Source organism: Suricata suricatta, chromosome 16 (genome assembly GCF_006229205.1).
Source record: "Suricata suricatta isolate VVHF042 chromosome 16, meerkat_22Aug2017_6uvM2_HiC, whole genome shotgun sequence".
Classification (NCBI taxonomy): domain Eukaryota; kingdom Metazoa; phylum Chordata; class Mammalia; order Carnivora; family Herpestidae; genus Suricata; species Suricata suricatta.
This window is the reverse complement of record NC_043715.1, coordinates 44,563,745-44,587,224: the sequence shown is the minus strand read 5'-3', so window position 1 is coordinate 44,587,224 and position 23,480 is coordinate 44,563,745. Positions and strand designations below refer to the sequence as shown.

Here is a 23,480-nt window from a genome sequence, read left to right as displayed (position 1 = left end):
AAACTTTCTTTTAGGGGCGCCTGGGTGGCTCAGTCGGTTAAGCCTCCAACTTCGGCTCAGGTCAGATCTCACATTCGTGGGTTCGAGCCCCGCGTCGGACTCTGTGCTGACAGCTAGCTCAGAGCCTGGAGCCTGCTTCCGGTTCTGTGTCTCCTCCTCTCTCTGCCCCTCCCCCTCTCATGCTCTGTCTCTGTATCAAAAATAAATAGAACATTAAAAAAAAAACAAAAAAAACTTTCTTTTAAATCTACACCCAAGTCAGTTAGCATCTAGTGCAATGATTTCAGTAGACTCCAGTGATCATCCCCTTCGCATAACACCCAGTGCTCATCCCAAGTATCCTCCTTAAAGCCCCTATCCACACCCCTCTCAGCAACCTTCAGGTTTTCCTCTATATTTAAGAGTCTCTTATGTTTTGTCCCCCTCCCTGTTTTTATATTATTTTTGGTTCCCTTCCCTTATGTCCATCTGTTTTGTATCTTATTATTTTTTTAAAGTTCATTTATTTTTGAGAAGAGAGACAGAGCATTAGGAGGGGAGAGGCAGAGAGAGAGAGAGACAGAATCTGAAGCAAACTCAGGCTCCAAGCTGTCAGCACAGAGCCCAACATGGGGCTCGAACTCACGAGCTGTGAGAACATGACCTGAGCCAAAGTCAGAGACTTACTTAACTGACTGAGTCACCCAAGTGCCCGTTTTGTATCTTAAATTCCACATATAAGTGAAGTCATATGATATATGTCTTTCTCTAATTTCACTTAGCATAATATACTCTAGTTCCATCCACACACTGTTGCAAATGGCAAGATTTCATTCTTTTTGATTGTCAAGTAATACTCCATTTCTCTCTCTCACACACACATATTCTTCATTCATCTGTCAATGGACACTTGGGCTCTTTCGATACTTTGGCTACTGCCAATAGCACTGCTACAAACACTGGGGTGCACGTGCCCCTTTGAAACAGCACACCTGTATCCCTTGGATAAATACCAAGTAGTGCAATTGCTGGGTCGTACGGTAGTTCTATTTTTAATTTTTTGAGGAACCTCCACACTGTTTTCCAGAGTGGCTGCACCAGTTTGCATTCCCACCAGCAGTGTGAAAGGGATCCTCTTTCTCCAAATCTGCCAACATCTGTCATTGCCTGAGTTGTCATTGACTGGTATGAGATGGTATCTCATTGTGGTTTTGATTTGTATTTCCCTGATGACGGTGATGTTGAGCACCTTTTCAAGTGTCTGTTAGTCATATGGATGTCTTTGAAAAGGTGTCTATTCGTGTCTTTTGTCCATTTCTTTACTGGATTGTTTTTTGGGTGTTGAGTTTGAAAGGTCTTTATAGATTTTGGATACTAACCCTTTATCTGATATTTCATTTGCAAATACCTTCTTGAATTCTGTCCGCTGCCTTTTAGTTTTGTTGATTGTTTCCTTTGCTGTGCAGCTTTTTATCTTGATGAGGCCCCAATAGTTCATTTTTGCTTTTGTTTCCCTTGCCTCCAGAGACACGTTGAGTAAGAAGCTGCTGTGGCCAAGGTCAAATCCTCTAGGATTTTGATGGCTTCCTGTCTTACATTTAGTCTTTCACCCATTTTGCATTTATGTTTGTATATGGTGTTAAGAAAGTGGTCCAGGATCATTTTTCTGCATGTCGCTATCCAGTTTCCCAACACCGTTTGCTGAAGAGACTGTCTTTATTCCATTGGATATTCATTCCTGCTTTGTCAAAGACGAGTTGGCCATATGTCCGTGGGTCCATTTCTGGGTTCTCTGTTCTATTCCACTGATCTAAGTCTCTTTTTTTGTGCCAGTACCATATACTCTTGATAATTACAGCTTTGTATTACATCTCGAAGTCTGGAATTGTGATGCCTCCAGCTTTGTGAACAACCTTGACTTCCTGCTTCACTGTATGTCTGATAAAAAAGCCTGGGCTTATCTCACAAGCTTGAAGTCACTCATAAAATGGTCCTCTTCCTCCCGCCCATCTGTTTATCTAGACCAAAGCTCAGGAAACTTTTTTATACCCGGCCAAATAGTGAACACAGCCAGTACTTGCTTTGCACGACAGTGTGGAAACCAACAGGAAAATGTAACTTCTATGACCTTTAAATTTGTTTGTCAAAACATTAAAAATTGTGGGTTAAAAACGTATAGAATGATTAATAAAATTAACACTTACTTAATACAGTGTAGCTAAAACATTAGAAACTTGCGAATTAAAGTGTTTACATTTCTTTGTTAAAGAAAAAAAATTACCAAGAGTAGCTTGAACAGAGCTTGTGACGGTATTTAGTCATACAACTTCTGAAACGGAGCAAGCATCTTTTCCATTCGCCTTAGTGAATTGTCATACATCTTTCTAGGTTTGGATCAGCTTCTAACATTTTATCCTTTCTCTTTCAATATCACAATTGCTCTTAGAGGGGCGCCTGGGTGGCTCAGTTGGTTGAGCCTCCGACTTCGGATCAGGTCAGATCTCACATTCATGGGTTCGAACCCCGCGTTGGGCTCTGTGCTGACAGCTAGCTCAGAGCCTGGAGCCTGCTTCCGATTCTGTGTCTCCTTCTCTCTCTGCCCCTCCCCCTCTCATGCTCTGTCTCTCTCTGTATCAAAAATAAGTAAAACATTAAAAAAATTGCTCTTAGAGTTGTTTACTTTTGTGGGTTTTTGCCATTGTTACTTCCACTGGAACATCATTGCTTCTGTCACCACTTTCCTCATTTCTGTTGATAAGCGGACCCTCACTAGGCTTCTCTGGATGCATTTCCAGTCCTCCAAATCAAGGCAGTTTCAACATTCCCAAAGTGAGCCAGTTCTATCACTCCACTTACGTTCCATTGGAATTTTGTTTTGGTTTTTAATTTTTTTAATGTTTCCTTATTTTTTGAGAGAGAGAGAGAGACTGAGTGTGAGCAGGGGAGGAGCAGAGAGAGAGAGGGAGACAGAGAATCTGAAGCAGGCTCCAGGCTCTGAGCTGTCGGCACAGAGCCTGACGCGCAGCTTGAACTGGTGAGCGCAAGATCATGACCTGAGCTGAAGTGGGATGCTCAACCAGCTGAGCCACCCAGGCACCCCTGTTCCACTGGAATTTTGCTTCCAGCATTACCACTTTTTCTCTCTGCTGCACTTTTCATCTTTTTTCATCAATCCCAGGGGCGCCTGGGTGGCTCAGTTGGTTAAGCCTCTGACTTCAGCTCAGGTCATGATCCCATGTTTGTGGGTTCGAGCCCCACATCAGGCTTTGTGCTGACAGCTCAGAGCTTGGAGCTTGTTTTGGATTCTGTGTCTCTCTGTTCTCTCTGCCCCTCCCCCTCTCATGCTCTGTCTCTGTCTCAAAAATAAATAAAACATTTTAAAAAATTCATCAGTCCCCTCTATTGATTAGCCACAGGTTAATCACTATAACACAGGTTTATCACTGGGGAACAAGGAGGCAAGAAAACCACATGCTTTGTTGTGTGTGTAAACTGAGTAACAGATATGCAGTGATCAATCACCATGCATGTCATTTACATGGTGATCTGTGACTGAGGAGCTGAAACCTGTACTTTACCCCACTACCCAGAGCTAATATATTGTGGTCACTAAAATCCATGCATGTCGAAAACCATGCAAAGCAAGGACCGCCTTTATTTCAGACTTTGTGGGTCACAACTACTCAACGGCGTCACTGTAGAGTGAAGGCAGCCTTTAACAAACACAGAAATGAATGACCATGGCTGTCACTCCAGTAACACCTTATTTATGGGCACTAAAATTTTATTTCATTTAACTTTTACTGGTCTTGAAATATTCTTGACTTTTTCAAACATTAAAAAATGTAAATAGCTCGCAGGCCATACACAGGCAGCAACCATGAGCTACAGTTTAATCTGTTCTTTAGAGAGTTGTTTATAAAACACCCAGTTCAGATTTTCCACCCTGTCATTATAGAACGCAGCAAGCCTTATACGCGCAGTCACAAGCTATCAAATAGACTCCGAGGGTTCCCATTTCTTATGACAACACTGACCATACATCGCTCAGGTTTTTCCTTTGCCAAGAACACTGTAACACACACTCCCGCCACTAAACACAGCACCACTCTTTCCATTAAAGCAACTTAAAATCCTAAGGACAATGACCAAAGAGAAATTACCTGTTATAATAATCCTCAGACATTTGAAAATCTTGTTGTACACACAAAAAATAAGAGCGCTGTTCACTCCTCAGTATCAAAAAGCAAAGAAAGCTACGAGGAGTCATTTAATCCAAGTGTTTCAAAGAACAGGAGCAAAGGTCACCACATCCCCAAAGGGCGTGGTGTTCACAGACCTACAACAGCTGACAGTTCACCATCAAAGACATCTTGTTTGTGCTGGTTAAGTAACTTGTGAGACACGCACATAATCGGAGCTGTTAAAAACCGGCAAATATGTGTGTGCTGGTATAGAAAAATGTGTAAGACTGAGAAGGGGGAAAAGCAGGAGAATGGGTTATGGGTTGTAATCGCTTTCTAAACTTTTAATTTAGACACGTGTATGTATTTACATTTAGGAAAAGGAACTGAAGGAGGGAGAGCGGCTTTTCCAGAGTTTTTTCCCCTCCAGAATCCACAGCGCCAGGATTCCAATCTTGTAAACACATTACCTTGTTGCTGTTGTTAAGGGTCAGGAGGGGTTTTATCTGGATAGTGGAATACGGTCCCTGCTGTTTAAAATTCTCAATTAAAAAATTTTAAACTACATAGTAAATAAATTTGAATGTGCTAAATTCCTTTGGATCTTCAACAGTACTAAGCAACAAGTGTTTGGTGAATAGCTATTGTATGTAAATAGGGTCACCATACAATGTACCCTCCAGATGAGGACATTTTCAGAATGAAAGGGGGACATTCTTAATACATACATACAGGGGCACCTGGGTGGCTCAGTCGGTTAAGCCTCCGACTTCAGCTCAGGTCAGATCTCACGTTCGTGGGTTCGAGCGCTGCGTCGGGCTCTGTGCTGACAGCTAGCTCAGAGCCTGGAGCCTGCTTCCGGTTCTGTGTCTCCTCTCTCTACCCCTCCCCCTCTCATGCTCTGTCTCTCTCTGTATCAAAAATAAATAAAACATTTAAAAAAAAATACATACATACAGTGGCAGAAACTGGAACCCTCCTACGTCAAGTGAGCTAGCAGTCATCCAATATAGAAGGCACTGACTAGGGATGTGGTCCTTTGCCCTCCAGGGGTTTATGATTAGAACAAGACTCACCTGGGCAGAAAAAGAAAAGTCAAAAAAAAAAAAAATCACACAATATAAAATATTTCAATCACATCTGAAATTCGGAGGGCTTGTAAGCCAATACCAGGTACAAAGGAAATGACCAAAGGCTCTGCTATAGGGGAGTGACACATAGGAAAGTCATTTGGCAAAAGTGTGTAGGGCAGATCCTCATTCTGATAAGGATCTATGTGTGGAGGGATCCCTGGCTGCCTCTTATTATCCACCGTCTTACCTAAAGCAGCTTTCCTAACCTCCCTGGCTTTTTTTCACATTCATAACATGGAACAACAGTACATGCAATAAACACATATCTAACAATAAAGCTGGAGAATGTATAAACCCCATATTCTTTTTTTTTTTTTTTAAGAAAGAGAGAGAGCTTTTGTGTAAGCAGGGGAGATGGGCAGAGGTGGGGAGGGAGAGAGGGAAAGAGGGAAGGAGGGAGGAAGAGACAGGGAAAGAGAAAGGGAGGAAAGAGAGAGAAAGAGGGAGGGGGAGGGAGGGAGAAAGAGGGAGGGGGAGAATCCCAGGCAGTCTACACACTCGGTGCAGAGCCAACCCCACGACCCTGGAATTATGACTGGAGCCAAAATCATGAGTTGGAGGCTCAACCAACGAAGCCAGGTACCCCTAAACCCCGTATTCTTTCATTCAGCAAGCCACATGTTCACTGATTTAGGCCTGGCTGGTTAAAAAAAAAATCATGCAGATTTTAGAAGCTTGGAATATAATAAGAGACACAGATTTGGTCACTGCCCCACACTGCACCTCCAGACACAGAGTTTCTAAAACCCTTGTGGTTTCTTGAGTGCTAGGAGCACCTTTGTTCTAATTGTCTTTGACCTGGGTTCCTGACTGAAGAGCCTGGCAATCTCTGGAGTGATCAAGAGAGGAGTGGTGGCTGGGGGCCCTAGAAAGCTTCAGGATGGGGGCTGGCTTTCGGAAAGACAAAGGCAAGACTGAAGGGTTGGAACTTTCAGCCCCACCCTCATCCTCCAGGAAGGGGAGGGGAAAGGGAATTTGAGTTAATAATCAATCATGGCCACATGATGAAGCTTCTGTAAAAAACCGTAACCAAAGGGGTTAGGAGAGACAGGTTGGTGAGCACATCATGTACCAGGAGGATAGCTTACCCCAAACTCCATGAGGACAGAAGCTTCTGTACTGAGAACCCTCCCAGACTTGTATCTCCTTGAGTTCTGTGACCCATTCTAGCAAATTACTGAACCTGAGGGGGTTGTGGGAACACCTGATTTATAGCAAGTAGGTCCAAAGTACAGTGACCACCTGGGACTTCTAACTGAAGATGGGGCAGGGGCAGTCTTGTGAGACTGAGCTGGGAATCTGTGGGGTCTGTGCTAACTCCAGGGTGTTGGTGTCAGAAGTGAGTTACACAGGTGTCCACTTAGAACTGGAAAACTGCTTGATGTAGACAAGCCCATTCATCTGGTATCAAATATTCTGTAGTTAACAGGAGAGTTTTCTCTTTAAAACTAAGAATGTTAGCAAGAGAACTATCTTGAGGACATTATAAATATAACTCAGCTCAAGATGAAGTGAAGGTCTCTCTGTGTGATTTACACATGTTCTGGATACAGTTAGTATAAAAGTGTTTTTTGGCAAATTTGCTAGCAAAAAAGTCCTCTTTTGTGACATCTAGATTATGTCGCTGCTCTGGAATGCACTATTTATTAATCTTAAGCCTGCTTTGACAGTGACTTGTCTGGGAAAGGGCACTCGCTCACTGTAACTTGAATTCACTGGTGACTAATAAAGGAGACTCCGTCAGTTTCCAGGCCCCACAGAGATACGTTCTGCGGGCATGCACGGATGCAGTTCTTAACAACTCAAATGGAAGGAGTATCTCTGACTCACTACCAAAAACATAAAGAGTACTGAAGATTAAAGGAGTTTTGTATTCCTTTATAAGCCCTTGACAAAGCTCCTCAAACTGGACTTGATCAAACCCACTCAACCACCGTCACTCCTCCCTTTGTTTCTCTGCTGTGTGACCGTTTACCATGCCTCAAGTGGCCCCATCTCTTATCTGCACCTAGAGTAAGACAACGGTAAACTATCACACAGATCAAAGGCCTGCAACCTCACATTATCCTGAGATTAAGAGTTCAGAGCCTGGGGAAAATAAGAAAAAAATGCCCCAGGTACCCATTTGCACCTCAGTAACAGTCACCAAAGTTCTTTGTAAGCGAAGAAATACTGAGTTATCAGAGAGGTACTCTTGGTTGTTTTAATTCTACCCTGCCAAATTCCAAAGTTGACATTAATTCTGTGATGGGCCTTATTTGAAAGTGATGTATAAATCCACCTATTTTGGTTAGCTGGGTAGGTTCTACACACTTAAGTGCTTCTGTGTTCAGTACAGAAAGCTACTAACCCATCTCCTCTAGGTCTGGGTGCCTGGAAATTGTCATTAGGATAAGTAATTCAGAAACTTCAAAATAACCCCTAGGTATTTATAAAGAAAGAACATTTACAGTGACAAATCCAACTTAAATTTTAAGACTCATAAAACCTTGTTTTAGATAAAAAATCTTGGCATTTTAGATATAAAATATTTAGATATAAAAGTTTATATTTTATAAACACTGACACCATGCAAACCACCATTCCTACCCACTGTCCCCCCATATTCATCACCCATACAAGACTGTAAATTCTACCCTTATCTGAATCTGTAACTAGAGTCACAGTAGCCCATCAGTGTCTTTCAGGGGGGGGACTGTCTGTTGATTCACATTCAGGGATTCTTAACCTTTTCTGAATAGTGGTCCATTTTCACAAATTGATGAAAACTAATGAATCCTCTCCCTAGAACAGTGCTTCTCAACCTTTTTTCATTATCACTCCTTAAGGACCTTTTTAGAAATGTGTCCCTAATTGCCCCATTAGATTTCAATACCACAGACGTACTGTTTATCTATTCATGTGCAGTGTCCCTTTGAAATGTCACTATTGATAAAATCTAGTATTTTTTCACCCACTTGAGGGCATGCTCTAGACTAAATGACAGACCCAGGGGCACACACCAAATGACATATGAACTCAAGGACTTCAGAAGCCATGGAACCCAGGACCCTTTTGGTGAGATTCATCTCAAACACTAGTGTGTAGAACAACAGCCTAAATTCTTGCCCTCATTTCAAAAATGAAATGGAAATAATGGGGGATGGAATAACTAATAATGGAAAATGTCCTTCAAATAATTTCAAAGTAACTGAACTTCAAAATTTACTGGGCCTCAGCGTCCATGTTTCAGAGCTCCTTTTCAGTTTTCAAAAGATGTTGTCAGAAACAACACATGAAAATGACATTTGTGACCAGGATTGCACAGACACCCATAATCCACAAGCTAATGCTTCTGGGGTCATCCGTGAAAGCTGCCTTAGTCATGTACCAGGAGGCCACCGGGCTTCCTGGGGTTGATGAAGTCATTTCGGTGTGACCCCTCCAGGCTTCTCTCCCCTCTCTCATGAATCACGGGCTACCTCCCGCTTGGCTGTCGGCTAGCCTCAGCCCGGCTAGCCTCAGCCCATAGCAGAGGCTTGGTTGTCTGGCCAACTCTCTCAAGACAAACCTGACTTGTAGTGACTCTGGGGAGAGGTGAAATGGGGAGTGCTCCAGGAGCCAGGTGAAAGAGAAGTTTGCTTTCTCCATCACAGGCCGGGCTCTCAAATGCTGACCAGGGCAAAGAAATGTTTCTGGTGGAAAGGCGACGCGTTCCTTCAGTGGACCGGAAGGTAAGACCCTCACTGTCTTTAGAGACTGTCACCATTTGTGGACACACAAAAGACACACCAAACCATATCTTCCTGTTCTTATAGTACTCCTCACCAGATATATATTCATTGTACATTTATTTATTGTATTGTCCTCTCATTACGAGGTATGTGCCATGGATCAGGAGGTCATTTGTTTTGTTGAGTTTTGCTTCCAGCGCCTGAAACTGTACCTGGCACTTGGTAGGTGCTCAATAATGTGTCTTGAATAAATCAATGAATAAATATTTCAGACTGTCCTGGAACCAAACTGCCTTGACAGGAAGCAAAACAAGTGCTTCTTCTGTGAAGGGCAGGAACACAAGACGCTACCCTGGAGAACCCTCAGCTGATCACCAACACCGCCTGCACTCTAACTCTCATCTGTCAGATCTCCGACCATGCCGCTCACAACCATCCATGGGCGTGAAGAGAAAGGAGTGGTGACTAACTAATTACAAGCTTACTGGAGAAGTGCTGGAAAGTCTGTCCTTTCAGTCAAAGTCTGGGGGAACTGTAATTAACCCAGGAGGGTGACGGAAACTGAAGACCACTTGAAAGTGCAGCGGAGGCTCTCAAATGAAGGCTGCTGCACTTTTCTCCAGTGGAAATTCCCAAGAACAATCAACAAAGGACTGTGAGCCCAGTGACCATTAAGGCGAGTTCTGATGCCCAAGATCAGGCATAAAGTTATTGGCGGCAGGAATGACACTGAAACTTCCCAGAGGAATTGCTGAGGATCTATTCTGAAAAGGAATACACAGTTGACTTTCCTCCTTATGATTTTCTTAATAACATTTTCTTTCATCTAGGTTATTTTATTGTAAGATTATGGTATTTAATACATAATAACATACAAAATATGTTAACTGACTGTTTATGTTATTGATAAGGCTTCCAATCAACAGCAGGCTATTAGTAGGTTAAGTTTTTGGGGAAACTAATCAAAAGTTCCATGTTGATTTTCAACTGCACAGGAGTGCCCCTAAATCCTGTGTTGGTCAAGGGCCAAATGTATTATCTGACCTTGTATTGATCAAAATTAAAATTACATATTTTGGGGCACTCCAAGTAAAGGGTTTATTACCCAAGAAGATATTTAAAAATCACACACATTTGTGCCCACCTGATAAGGGCTTTTCCCTCACTAACCGGATTGATATATACACACAGACACCCCACACTGTACAATTTATAAGGAGCTGTTCGGTTTTCTTTACCTCCATTTACTAAATGGGGCATATGTTTATTAATGTTTATTTTTATTTATTTTTGAGAGAGACAGAGTCAGAAAGTGAGCAAGGGGAAGATAGAGAGGGAGAGAGAGAATCCCAAGCAGGCTTCGCACTGTCAGCCTGATACAGGGTTCATACCATGAGATCATGACCAAAAACCAAGACCCAAAATCAAGAGTTGAACACTTAACCAAATGAGCTACCCAGGCGTCCCTAAATTGGGCATATTCTTAAAATGGGGGGTGGGTCACAACTCAAATGGTTAGAGATCCAGTGGGGGCAGCCCAAGTGCATAAAGACTGAGGGAGAGCAGTTTATGTCCTTTCCGAAGGAGCACTACAGGCGCTATGTGGGAGCACTGACCTGGTGCCGCTCATCTTCACATTTTTCAAGCAGAGCCCCAATACAAATTTTCCCATAAAAAACTCCCCAGTTCTAGTTCTATACAAGTCACATCAAGCCTGTTTGAGGCCTCTTGGGAATGACCAGTTTATAATCTGTGTGCTTTCCACAGCAGCCTGGCACTCTCCCCGAGTGCTAGAAACACCCAGAGCAGCACCAGCTTTCCCCCACCTCCATCTGCAGAGGTTGGAGTCAGACACTCTCTGTCTAGCCCCCAAGTGTCACGACATCCCACGCCCCTTCCTATCTGCCCCCCAACACCCAGCACCTGCCCAACATCGTCAGACACATGACACTCTATCACCTGCTTATCACATCAGCCACAGACCTCTGAATTAGCCCCCCTCATCCCCATATATTCTGTTTTTGTTCCTACCTCTCTACCCCCTAACTCCCAGGGTTTCTGGAACTTAGCAACTATCATAAGCAAAATCTTTCATTTCCTCAATCTTGTTTTTCAACATTCTTGTCACCTTCTTACTGTAACCAAACTGTGCTCTCCCCTAAGAACATACATTCTCTTGTGCCCTTCCAAGCAGGTAGGGCTCCTCGCTCCTGGCACTGCTTCTACACCATTCTCCACCTTCCCTCTCACAATCCTTAGCTAGTAATCTCGTCATCAACGTAGACTGCACCCCACCTTGCGTATCACTTTGCTAACCCCGATCACGACTCCTCACTTCATGACTTCCACTCCCAGCTCACTGCCTTCCATGCAGCCTCTCATTCTCAGTGATTTCCATACCCAGGTAGGTGACCCTCGGGCCATCTGGCCTCTTGGTTCCTAGACCTCCTCTTCTCCAGTGATCCAGTCCTCCCCCGGCCCCTCCCCCAATGGCCAGGCCTAGACCTGGTCTCAGTAAGCGCAGCCTTGCAGCTTCCCGCATCTCACTCACCACCCAATGCATCCCATCTTTCCAATTCTTCCTTCCAAAACCTCAATCCCAACAGTTCGCTGACCCTGCCACCTTTCCCACCTTTCCTCTACCCCGCAACCCCATCACCTCTTCACAGATTCGATTCCTCGACCAACCAGGACCGTCACCCGTCACACACGTTGACGGCACACCTCCCCGCTTCCCCATACTGCTCCAGCACCGAGGCAGTTGCAAGTGGCTGGAGAAACACCTCACTCTAAGTGGAAGCCCTGGTTGCCTGAGAAAAATCAAAGCAATCAGAAGGAGGGAGGGGGTGTGGAATCAAAACCACCTCCCGCCTCAAATTAAACTATTGAAAGCTTTCAAACAACCAGAACTCCAGATAAGCAAGGTCATTAGTTCACGAAGCCAGACAGGAGTACTTCTGAAAGGTCAGGAGGTCCAGCCAGCTACGGCAGCCAGAAAGGCCACTGGGTAAAGAGAAGGCCTCTGAAGCCCGATGTGACTCTGTCAATTACTATTGTGTGACCTTAGGTGAGACCTGTAACCACCACCAAACCAGGTCGTTTCAAGGATTAAACACCACTCAAGAGCACAGAGTCAGCAATAGAGATTGACCCCAAACTCAGTTTTAAGAAAGTCCGGGCCAGGTAACTGGAAGGTACCTACCTAACATAATCCCATGACTGAAAAAAGTCCAGAAGTACTGACAAGTTCTAGTTCACACTGCAAGAATGATCAACACTTGTATTCTTGATTGCTTGACCTAGAGAGCCAATCCTCTCCCACTGACCCCCGGCATCCCCATTAGCTTGCTGTTTTCTCTCTGCCTCTGGCGTCAGGACCCTAACAGTCTTCAGAAGCCACCAGGGGTGATGACTTGGTGTCATCCTTTCTCTCTTTCCACCCAAAATGCTGGCCTATAAAGCCACCTGGCCCCTGCCTTGTATCCTCCTCCAATTACCTCCCGGCCCCGCTCCTGCTCCAGTGATGACAGTTCGTCTTTTCCTTGAGCACCACCAGGCTCGCCCCCTTCCCCCCACAAAGCCTTTGTACTCCATGGCCTCCAACTGGACTCTCCTCCTCAAGGCTCTTGTGTGGCTGCCGCCTCCTCACTCCTGTTAGGGTTCAAGATGTCACCCTCCGCAGAGACGTCCCCTGACCGCCTGAGCTAAGCGGCCCCCATCATCTTACATCATCCCGTTTGTGTACTTCACCTCGTTCATTTACTTCTTAGTAATTTAATACCGCGATGACTGCTCTTTATCTAAATGTTTACCTACTCACGGCCTCGGTTCCTCCCACTAAAATATAAGCCCTTCAAGTGCGGGCGGCTTGTCGGGAGTTACAACTGTTGTCGCCGGTGCCAGCACCATCCCTGACACATAGCAGGGGCTCGGTCAGTTTTGCTGAATCAGTGAATTCTTCTTTCAAATGTGTTTTTTCCCCACCCCAAAGCCTCGCTGCGCTTGTCTGAGGCAGCTGAGGTTACAACGCTTGTTCAAAATGACATTTCGGGCCAAACTTCCGTAAAAAAAGGTAGAGGTTTACGTGGGGCCTTATTCTCCACCAGCTTCTAAGGCCCAGTTCCACAAACCCAACCCCAGCTTCTCAGCGCCGATGCTCTCCTCATACGAAAAGGGCCCCGCTCTTGCACCCCGGTTACGTTTCTCCCCCCTAACACTTCTGCTTTGCTTCTCCTTCCGGTGGATTATCCCTGAGAAACACTTTTTTGGAGGCCCTTTACCTCAAATTTCTCCTGGGAGGGAGGGGGATGTCGTCCAGTCTCCAAAGGGGTGGGTGATGGGGCTTTTTCTCGAAGCTAAAACTGCGTCACCTAATCCCACCCCCACCCTCTCGGGTTTGGCCTCCCTAGGCCATGGAACTTTCCTCTGCCAGGAAGAGGCTGGTCTTCTGTCGCGCCTCTCACCCCCTTCCTGTTGGCCAGTGCCACTCCTTCTTGGTCAATAGCCCTAGTCTCCTCCTTCACCCGCAGGAAACTTTACCAACCCAGGCTCCGCCGTCCGTCCTCACTCCCACAGGCTCCCACGCCTCTTCCCTATTCTCGATCTCCCACAGCCGGCTCCACCACACCCCCGCTTCACCACCTCGTCCCCAATTTCCCCTCTCGCCAATTCGCCCTGATCATACCTTCTCCCTCGCACCCCAACGCAGCCCCCAGACCCTAATGCCCCGCCCTCGGCCTCTCAGCCTCCCACTCCTCCCAGCAGACCCTCCGGGGCCTCACCGTGGACGCTACGTTCTCCGTCGGCCGCCTCAGCCCCGAAGAGGAGCAGCGAGGCCAGCAGGGCGAGGAGCGCCCCGCACCGCCTAGGCTCACACAGCTGCGCCATGACTGGCTCCAACCGGCGGCGCAGGCGAAGCCTGGATCCGCTGGCCGTCAGGGTCTCGCGATCAGGTGCGGGAAGACCCTTGCCGCGCACGCGCACTGCGGTGCCTCGTGTTCAGGTGCTGGCGCTCCCAGGGGGTCTGCGAGGTCCCGCGCCGGCGCGTCCGCCGGAGTCTCGAGGAGGACTTGTCGGACCTTCGGTGTGCGGACGCTCGGTCTGATACGCCCACGATGCTTCTGTCCGCCCCTCGCTGGTCCCTTGCCCTCGGCGACGCTCCCACCGTTCAGACCCCCACCACACCTACAAACGCTCAGTGGGCGGTAAGGCCAATGGCGGGCGCCTCGAAACAGCTCCTGAAGGTGGCCGGCCAGGGAGGGGGCGGGGCGCACCTGGCGAGGCGGAGCACGCAGAGCGCAGGCGCAGGGAGCAGGCACCTGGGCGGCTGTCCTCCTCCCTCGGAGCACCTGGGCAGCCCCAGGGTTGGGGGAAAGGGGCGGGGCGGGGTAGAACCTAGCGGGTGTGGACATGCAAGCCTGCGGAGCCCCATGGTTCCTGTTACCCTGCCCCGCGGCTGGGTGACGTCCGAGCTGGGCCTCGGGGAGGGAGGAGAGGGTGCCGAAATCCTCTTCTTGGAAACCTGTGGTTCCTGGCTTGGAAGCCGCCTCATTTCAGCCCCTCTTCGAGGGCGGTGGATTTACTTCCTAAATTCAACGTTCACTAAGCGCCTGCTTGGCGCGTTACTGGAAATCCAGCAGTGACCACGTCAGACTGGCCCCTTCCTCCCCAGAGAGGAACAGCCGAGAGTAGTGATGACAGAAGCATAGGGCTGAGTGATTGGGGGAGTGACAGGGAAGCACAGACTGAAAGATCTGGGACTGGAGCTGTGGAAGTGAAGAGGCGGCTTTGATAATGAACTGAAGGATAAGAAGGGCTGATAGGCGAACATTCCACATTCCAAGCAACTGGAACAGCGAACGCCAACATGTCCTGAGGCAAGAAAGACAACAACAGTGCCTTGAGGGATCCAGGGCTACTCCCACTATTCAGCCTTCCTCCTGTCATAATAATACGTGAAAAGCCTTAATTAGGTTTTCAAAATGGTGTTTACCTTAAGCAATTAAAGTTTTGTGCATTTTTCTCTAAAGATTTTATTTTTAAGTAATTATAAGGGGCTCGAACTCACAACCCTAAGATCAAGAATTGCGCTGGCTCTACTGACTGAGCCAACCAGGCACCCCCACTCTTTTATTGTATTGTATTGTATTGTATTTTAATGTTTATTTGTATTTGAGAGAGAGAGAAAGAAAGAGGGAGGGAGAGACAATGAGTGAGCAGGGGAGGGCAAACAGAGCTGGAGACAGGCTCTTGAGTTGTCTGCACGGAGCTCCACGGGGCGCTTGAACTCATAATCCATAAGATCATGACCTGAGCCAAAGTCTGACATTTGACCGACTGAGCCACCCAGGCACCCCTTTTCTTTATTTAGAAAAATTTGGTTGGGGGTGTTTGGCCGGCTCGGTAAAGCATCTGACTCTTGATTTCCACTCAGGTCATGATCTTATGGTTCATAGGTTCAAGCCCCACATCTGCACTTATAGTGCAGCTCCCGCTTGGGATTCTTTCCTTTTCCCTCTCAGTCCCTCCCTGTTCATGTATGTGCTTGCTCTCTCTCTCTCAAAATAAATAAACTTTATAAAAGAGAAAAAAGGAACAAAAAATTATTTGCCCGCCATCTTCTTTAACCTTGCAGTGAGGTCCCGTCCCACTAAGCCAGAGCTTGAGCTGGGAGACAGGACTATGGTGAGAGGTGAGGCTGGAGAGGAGTCACAGGTCATTCACCCATTCATTCGCGCATCTACTGTTCATTCGACCGACATATCACTGAGCACCCACTCGGGCCAGGCGCTGTTGTAGATGCTGGAGAAGATACAACAGTGAACAAAGCAAAATTACTGCCCTGTTGAAACTCACTTTGTAATGTTGGAAACAGAGGTAGAACTAGCATATTTGACACCTGGAGTGGATAACTTAAAAAAAATTTTTTTTGAATGTTTATTTATTTTTGAGAGAGAGAAAGAGAGCATGAGTGGGGAAGGGGCAGAGAGAGGGAGACAGACTCTGAAGCAGTCTCCAAGCTCAGAGCCAATGCAGGGCTCTACCCCACAAACCCTGTTATCATGACCTGAGCCGAAGTCAGATGCTTTATTTTAACCAAATTAGCCACCCAGGCACCCCATGGGTAACTTTTTCATACCTCTTCCTCTCTACCAGAAAATTATTTTCAATAAGAATCATGCAAGAATCATTTTTAGTTTTAAAATTAGTTTTAGTTTTAAAATTAACAACTGAAAAATGAATAAATTTCAATTTCAAAGTTAGTACTCAATTCAGTAAAATACCTCATGTATGAATGAACATTTTCACTTACCAAATAAAAACATTGCATTTTGCAGTTAATACTCTGGCTCACCTATTTTAAACAAAAATTTCAAAAGAATATGTAAAATGACAGAATAATTTCTTCATCTTTACAATCATTGTGCTATTACTTTAGTTTCTAATCTATTATTACTTAAATGAAAGATTAAGTTGGATCACAGAGATTGGAGACTCAGACTGCACAAGCTCAAAATGAACTCACCATCAAAATGAACCTGAGTTCATCATGTGTCAGAGGTCAACTGTATACCGGGAGTTCTCTCTATATTTGTAAAATTATTTTTAAATCATTTATTTATTAAGTAATCTGTACCCCCAAATGGAGCTTGTGTAGGAGTATAATCCTCCTCCCTTCAAGTGTGAGGACCTGAGATTTGCTTCTCCTCAATAGAATATGGCAAAGGAAGTTCATGATTACATTATATTATGTAAAACTTTTTTTAATGTTTATTTTTGAAAGTGAGGGAGGGAGACAGAGGATCCCCGAAGAGACAAAGTTGGGCATTTAACTGACTGAGCCACTCAGGCATCCCAAGACTCCTTCTTAGTGGACTGGAGAGAGAGATTCTCTATTGCTGGCTTTCAAACAAATGGGCTGAAGTAAGCTATTTCAAACAAATAGTAAGAGGACCTATGGAGAAAGTTACAGGGCAAGGACTTCACTTCTAGGAGCTGAGAGCAGCCCCCACTGATAACCAGCAAGAAAATGAAGACCTCATCCTTTCTAGGTCAGGCAATTGGAAGCAGATCTTTCCACAGTTGAGCCTCTGATGAGACAGCAGCCCTGGCTGGCACCTGGATTATAACTCAGCGAGGCCATGGAGCAGACGGCCAAGCTAAACCATGTTTGGTGTCGATCCACTGAAACCATGACACAGTCAGTTTTAAGCTACAAAGTTTCTGGTAGATTATGTAACAGTAGAAAGCTATTACAAATACAATGGATACAGTAATAAAAATATCTTCACTCCAAGCCTTTTATTAAAACTCAACAGTAATTGCATCATTGTTTACAAGTAAACCAATGAAAGATTTTTGAATTATTTTGGATTATTTTATCACTGATACCTCAGAATTTGTCAGTGTGTGATGTAGTAAAAACTGGGCCAACCATATGTTGTACCCAAGATTTCTTTATCGTCCCCAAAAACCAGAAACCGCCAGGGAGACTGAGTCACGTATGCAAAAGCAAAGGGCTTTATTACAGGCTTCGGTTCGCCGGGGCCTAAACTCGGGCTCACAGACTTTCCCGGCGTGCTGGATCCGTGCTGAGAGCCCCGAACAAAGGGGGGGCAGGGCCTTTATGAGTTTGGGAAGGGGGAGTTACAGGAAGTTGTGACATAGGTATTATTGACAGCAGGTTTATCCAATTACATTTAGAGTGTCACACAGTAGACCCAGGACCCAGGACCCTCACATAGGGTGTAACTAGCCTTTTCTAGGCCTGCCCTTAGGAATGTTAAGGGTATTACAAGGGTGGTCCCTCTTGCCTTGGGCAATGCGTGCCCTTCTATTGTCTCAAACCTGTGTCCTTACATTCCCCCTCTGTCTTGTAACTGACCCAGTCCTGGGTCAGCTGAGTTACCATTGTACCCCTAAAGCCTGGCATAGCCCTCCTTGGTGTAAGGGGAATTTCTTACCCTGTAAAGGGCATAGGGAATATGTAATACCCAAGATTTCTTTATCGTCCCCCAAAACCAGAAACCGCCAGGGAGACCGAGTCATGCATGTAAAAGCAAAGGGCTTCATTATGGGTTTAGGCTCGCCGGGGTCTAAACTCGGGCTCACAGACTTTCCCGGCGTGATGGATCCGTGCTGAGAGCCCCGAACAAAGGTGGGGCAGGGCTTTTATGAGTTTGGGAAGGAGGAGTTACAGGAATCCAATTATTATTGACAGGTTTATCCAATTACAACATTTAGAGTGTTAACCAATCACAGAGTAGACCCAGGACCCAGGACCCTCACATAGGGTGTTACTACCCTTAGGCCTGCCCTTAGGAATGTTAAGGGTATTACAAGGGTGATCCCTCTTGCCTTGGACAATGTGTGCCCTTCTATTGTCTCAAACCTGCATCCTTACATTCATGCTTTATTTATTTTTAAAATTATCTGTGAGCTCTTTTTTCCGGTTGGAACCATGGAGGGTGTCGAAGAGAAGAAAAAGAAGGTTCCGGCTGTGCCAGAAACACTTAAGAAAAAGCAAAGAAATTATGCAGAATTGAAGATCAAGCGTCTGAGAAAGAAGTTCGCCCAAAAGATGCTTCGAAAGGCAAGGAGGAAGCTTATTTATGAGAAGGCTAAGCATTACCACAAGGAGCGCAGGCACATGTACAGAACTGAGATTCGAATGGCTCGGATGGCAAGAAAAGCTGGCAACTTCTATGTGCCCGCGGAGCCCAAACTGGCATTTGTCATCAGGATCAGAGGTATCAATGGTGTGAGCCCAAAGGTGCGCAAGGTGCTGCAGCTCCTTGGCCTGCGCCAGATCTTCACTGGCACCTTTGTTAAGCTCAACAAGGCTTCAGTTAACACACTAAGGATTGTGGAACCATACATAGCTTGGGGGTACCCAAACCTGAAGTCAGTGAATGAATTGATCTACAAGCGTGGATATGGCAAAATCAACAAGAAGCGAATTGCCCTGACAGATAACGCATTGATTGCTCGATCTCTTGGTAAATACGGCATCCTCTGCATGGAGGACCTGATTCACGAGATCTACACTGTTGGAAAACGTTTCAAAGAAGCAAACAACTTTTTATGGCCCTTCAAGCTATCTTCTCCACGAGGGGGAATGAAGAGGAAGGTGGAGATGCTGGCAACAGGGAAGACCAGCTCAACAGGCTTATTAGAAGCATGAACTAAGGTATCTACCATGATTATTTTTGTAATCTGGTCAAATTTTAAAAAATAATAATAGTAAAATAAAATTATCTGTGAAATAAAATAAATAATAAAAACAAAAACCAAAATAAAAAAAATCAAAATTATCTGTGGACAGTACACCCCCTTTTTACCTGTACTTTGGTAGACCACACCCATTGCATTTTGGCACATCAGTTGGAAATAGACAATAAATAAAATGAGTAAATTGTATAAGTGTTAAAAGGTAATGTTATGGATAAAATAAAGAGCCAGGTGAGAAGCATGGGAGTCACAATAAGAGATTGGGTGTCAGACAAGACAAGTGACACAGGTGACATCTGAGGGAGATGAAGGAATGATCCCCTCTGGTATCAGGCTCAGGAAGAGCTTCCCTGATGGAAGGAACTATTAGGGTAAAGGTGTGAGAGGGGACCACACTTTACAGAGGCTGCTTTTAAACGGGCTTCAGCAATTGAAACCTGATGAAGGCACAAGGGGCCCCAGCCACCCCCTGGCTGAATACGGAGGGGCCCATCGGGAGACCCACCTCAAAACCTGCCCAGGCCCCACCTGACCAATGGGCTACTTACCACCAGGCACAGTGACAGAGAAGGGAGAATTCCACAAGTCCCCATACCTCCTCACCTTCTCACTTTAAATACGCCCCGCCCACCGCCTCCGTGGGACAGCCTCCCCTCTGCTGTCCTGACGCTGCTCCCTTGGGGCATATTTAATAAACTTCCAACTCCTTTGTTCTGCCTCAGGTCAATCCTTTGACCTCCTTGCTACTGGCTTCCACCCGATCCATGCCCCACATTTGGAGACCTCCATCTGATGAGAGAGACACCGCAGGCTTGGCAGAGCTTTGAATGCCCCAAGACAATGGGGAGCTATGGACAATTCTTTTTTTTTTTAATGTTTTATTTATTTTTGATACAGAGAGAGACAGAGCATGAGAGGGGGAGGGGCAGAGAGAGAAGGAGACACCGAATGTGAAGCAGGCTCCAGACCCTGAGGTAGCTGTCAGCACAGAGCCTGATGTGGGGCTTGAACCCACGAACGTGAGATCTGACCTGAGCCGAAGTTGGAGGCTTAACCGACTGAGCCACCCAGGTGCCCCCAATTCTTTGTTTTTTGATATAACATCTTCATTGGGATATAAGCCACATACCATACGATTTACCCTTTTAAAATGTACGATTCAGTGGTTGTTTGGTATATTAATAAAGTTATGCGACCATCACTGCAATCAATTTAGAAAACTGCATCATCCTCGAAGAGACCCTGTGTTCGTCATCAGTCCCCCCCATTCTCTCACCCGGGGCAACCACCGATCTGCTTTCTGTCACGGATTTGCCTGTTCTGGACTTTTCAGAGAAGTAGAATCCTACAACATGTGGCCTTTTGAATCTAGTCTCTCTCACTTAGCAGGTTTTGAAGGTTCACCTATGCTGTATAGCATGTGTCAGTACTTAATTTTTAAATATTTATTTATTTTGAGAGAGCACACAAGAGAGCATGGGGGAGGAGCGGGGAGAGAGAGACAGAGAGAGGGAGAGAGAGAGAGAATAAATCCCAAGCAGGCTCTATGCTATCAGCACTAAGCCAGTAAGCCAGATGTGGGTTTCAATCTCACAAACTAAGAGATCATGGGCTGAGCTGAAATCAGAAGTCAGAGGCTTACCTGACTGAGCCACCCAGGCACCCTGGTTCTTAATTTCTTTTTATTGCCAAATATCAGTCCCTTGTATGGATGTACCACATTTTATTTATCCGTTCATCAGGTGATGAGCTCTGTTGTTTCCACCTCTTGGCTATTGTGAACAATGCTGCTGTGAACATTCAAGTACACATTTTTGCGTGAACACATGCTCGCCGTTGTCCGGTGTAGCGCTAGGAGTAGAACTGCTCAGTCTCACAGTTACTCTAAGTTTTACCTGTTGAGGGACGGCCAGCTTTCCAAAGTGGCTGCACCATTTCACATTCTCATCATCAGTGTGTGAAGGTTCTGATTTCTCTGCATTTTTCCCAACACTTACTTGGAATTCCCTATTTATTTATTTTGAGGGAGAGAGAGAGAGAGAGAGAGAGAGAGAGAGAGGGGGGGAGGATAAGAGAGAGAGGGAGAGAGAGAGAATCCCAAGCAGGGTCTGAGTTATCAGCATGGAGCCCAATATGAGGCTCAACTCATAAACCGTGAGATCATGATCTGAGCCGAAATCAAGTTGGATGCTTGACTGAGCCACCCAGGTGCCCATAATTTTGTAAAAATTTGATAGAGAGAGAGAGAGAGAGAGAGAGAGAGAGAGAGAGAATGAGCCACCAAGAAGCTCCTTAAAGATTTTATTTTTTTTATTTTTAAGTAATCTCTACACTGAATGTGGGGCCCAAACTCGCAACCCCGAGATCAAGAGTCACTCACTCCACTGACCGAGCCAGCAGGTGCCCCACTACCTCTTTATTTTAGATACAAGTCAGGGATGCCTGGGTGGCTCATTCAGTTGCGCATCCAACTTCGGCTCAGGTCATGATCTTGCGGTCCATGAGTTCAAGCCTTGCGTCGGGCTCTGTGCTGACAGCTCAGAGCCTGGACCTCACTTCAGATTCTGTGTCTCCCTCTCTCTCTCTGCCCCTCCCCACTCACACTCTGTCTCTTGCTCTCTAAAAAATAAACATTAAAAAATTTTTTTTAGATACAAGTGCCTTATAGAAATATGATTTACAATTTTTCCCCATACTGTGGGTTGTCTCTTCACTTTCTTGATTATGTCCTTTGAAACACAAAACTTTTAAATTTTGATGATATCCAATTCATCTGTTTTTTCTCTTGTTGCTTGTACTTTTGGTGTCATATCTAAGGAACCATTGCCTACTTATGGTTAGTTTTAAGCAGAGATGGGGCGTGGCCAAACTTGTTTTAAAGTATCATTTTTGTTGCTTACATGTAGAAGTGGCAATACTGGGGGCGCCTGGATGACTTGGTCAGTAAAGCCTCTGACTCTTGATCTCGGCTCAGGTCATGATCTCATGATTCATGAGTTCAAGCCCCACATCAAGCTCTGCACCGATGGTGTGGAGCCTGCTTGGGATTCTCTCTTTCCTTCTCTCTGCCTCTCACCTGCTTGTCTTCTCTTTCTCGCAAAATAAATAAATAAACTTAAAAAAAAAACTTTAAAAGAAGTGAGAACACTGATGGGGCACCTGGGTGGCTCAGTTGGTTGAGCATCCGACTTCAGCTCAGGCAATGATCTCATGGTTCCTGAGTTCAAGCCCTGCGTCCGGCTCTCTGCTGTTAGCACAGAACTCACCTCAGGTCCTCTGTAACTCCCCTTCTCATTGCCCTTCCCCCACTCATCTCTCTTAAAAATAAATGAACATTTTATTTTTTTAACATTTTTTTAATGTTTTTTATATATTTTTGAGAAACAGAGACAGTGTGATCAGGGGAGGTCAGAGAGAGAGGGAGACACAGAATTGGAAGCAGGCTCCAGGCTCTGAGCTAGCTGTCAGCACAGAGCCCAACGCGGGGCTCAAACCCACGAACTGTGAGATTATGACCTGAGCCGAAGCTGGATGCTCAACCAACTGAGCCACCCAGGTGCCCCATTCATTTATGGGCACATTTTAAAGAAAAGTGGGGATATTGGTGAAGTAATGGACTTCTGTGATCACCCTTGTTAAAATTGCAATCCCGTCCTCACTTCGTTACTCCCTTTCTGCTTCATATTTCCCCATAAAACTTATCATATTCTAATAAACTGTATAATAACGCTTACTTATTACATTTACTGCCTGTCTCCACCACAAGGATATAAACTACCCGAAGACTGGGCTTGTCTTCTGTTCTCTATCTCTAGTGCCTAGAACAGTGCCTGATGCGTGTGTGTGTGTGTGTGTGTGTGTGTGTGTGTGTGTGTGTGTATCTGAGAGGACTGAAGGGAGCAGGTGCCGTCTTCCTCTGCACAGGTCACCAAGAAACCCGTGGAAGGGTGTCGGGGTGGAGGAGCCTGGTAATAACTAGGGGTGGTTATTACCGGATGCTACCGGGCTCCGGGAGTCTGATATGAGTGAGAGGCTAACAGATGCCATGATGTCAAATGAATACATACTTGTGAGTGGAGTGAGTGAACAAATGAACGACAGGCTGCATGGATGAATGAATAAATGATGTACTGTGAGTCCTCTACTGTGAGTCCCTTGCAGAGAAAGATGGCATGCGGGCTCCTGCACTGTCCCTTGCAACCGCCAGGGGGCGCAGAAAGGCGGGGTCCCCAAGAGCCTGT

General features: G+C 45.7%; 1 protein-coding gene and 1 pseudogene across 1 annotated transcript in view; one reads left to right on the top strand and one right to left on the bottom strand.

Annotated features, from left to right (window-relative positions):
* Positions 1–14,373, bottom strand: part of SPINT2 (serine peptidase inhibitor, Kunitz type 2) — a 28,282-nt gene extending 13,909 nt beyond the window's left edge. Inside the window, exon 1 of the mRNA XM_029925252.1 lies at positions 13,791–14,373. Coding sequence (XP_029781112.1) covers positions 13,791–13,896 — 106 coding nt within the window. The 5' untranslated portion in view covers positions 13,897–14,373. The remainder of the gene's footprint in view (positions 1–13,790) is intronic.
* Positions 14,374–18,441: 4,068 nt separating this feature from the next.
* On the top strand, positions 18,442–19,267 carry LOC115280537 (annotated as a pseudogene).
* Positions 19,268–23,480: the final 4,213 nt, after the last annotated feature.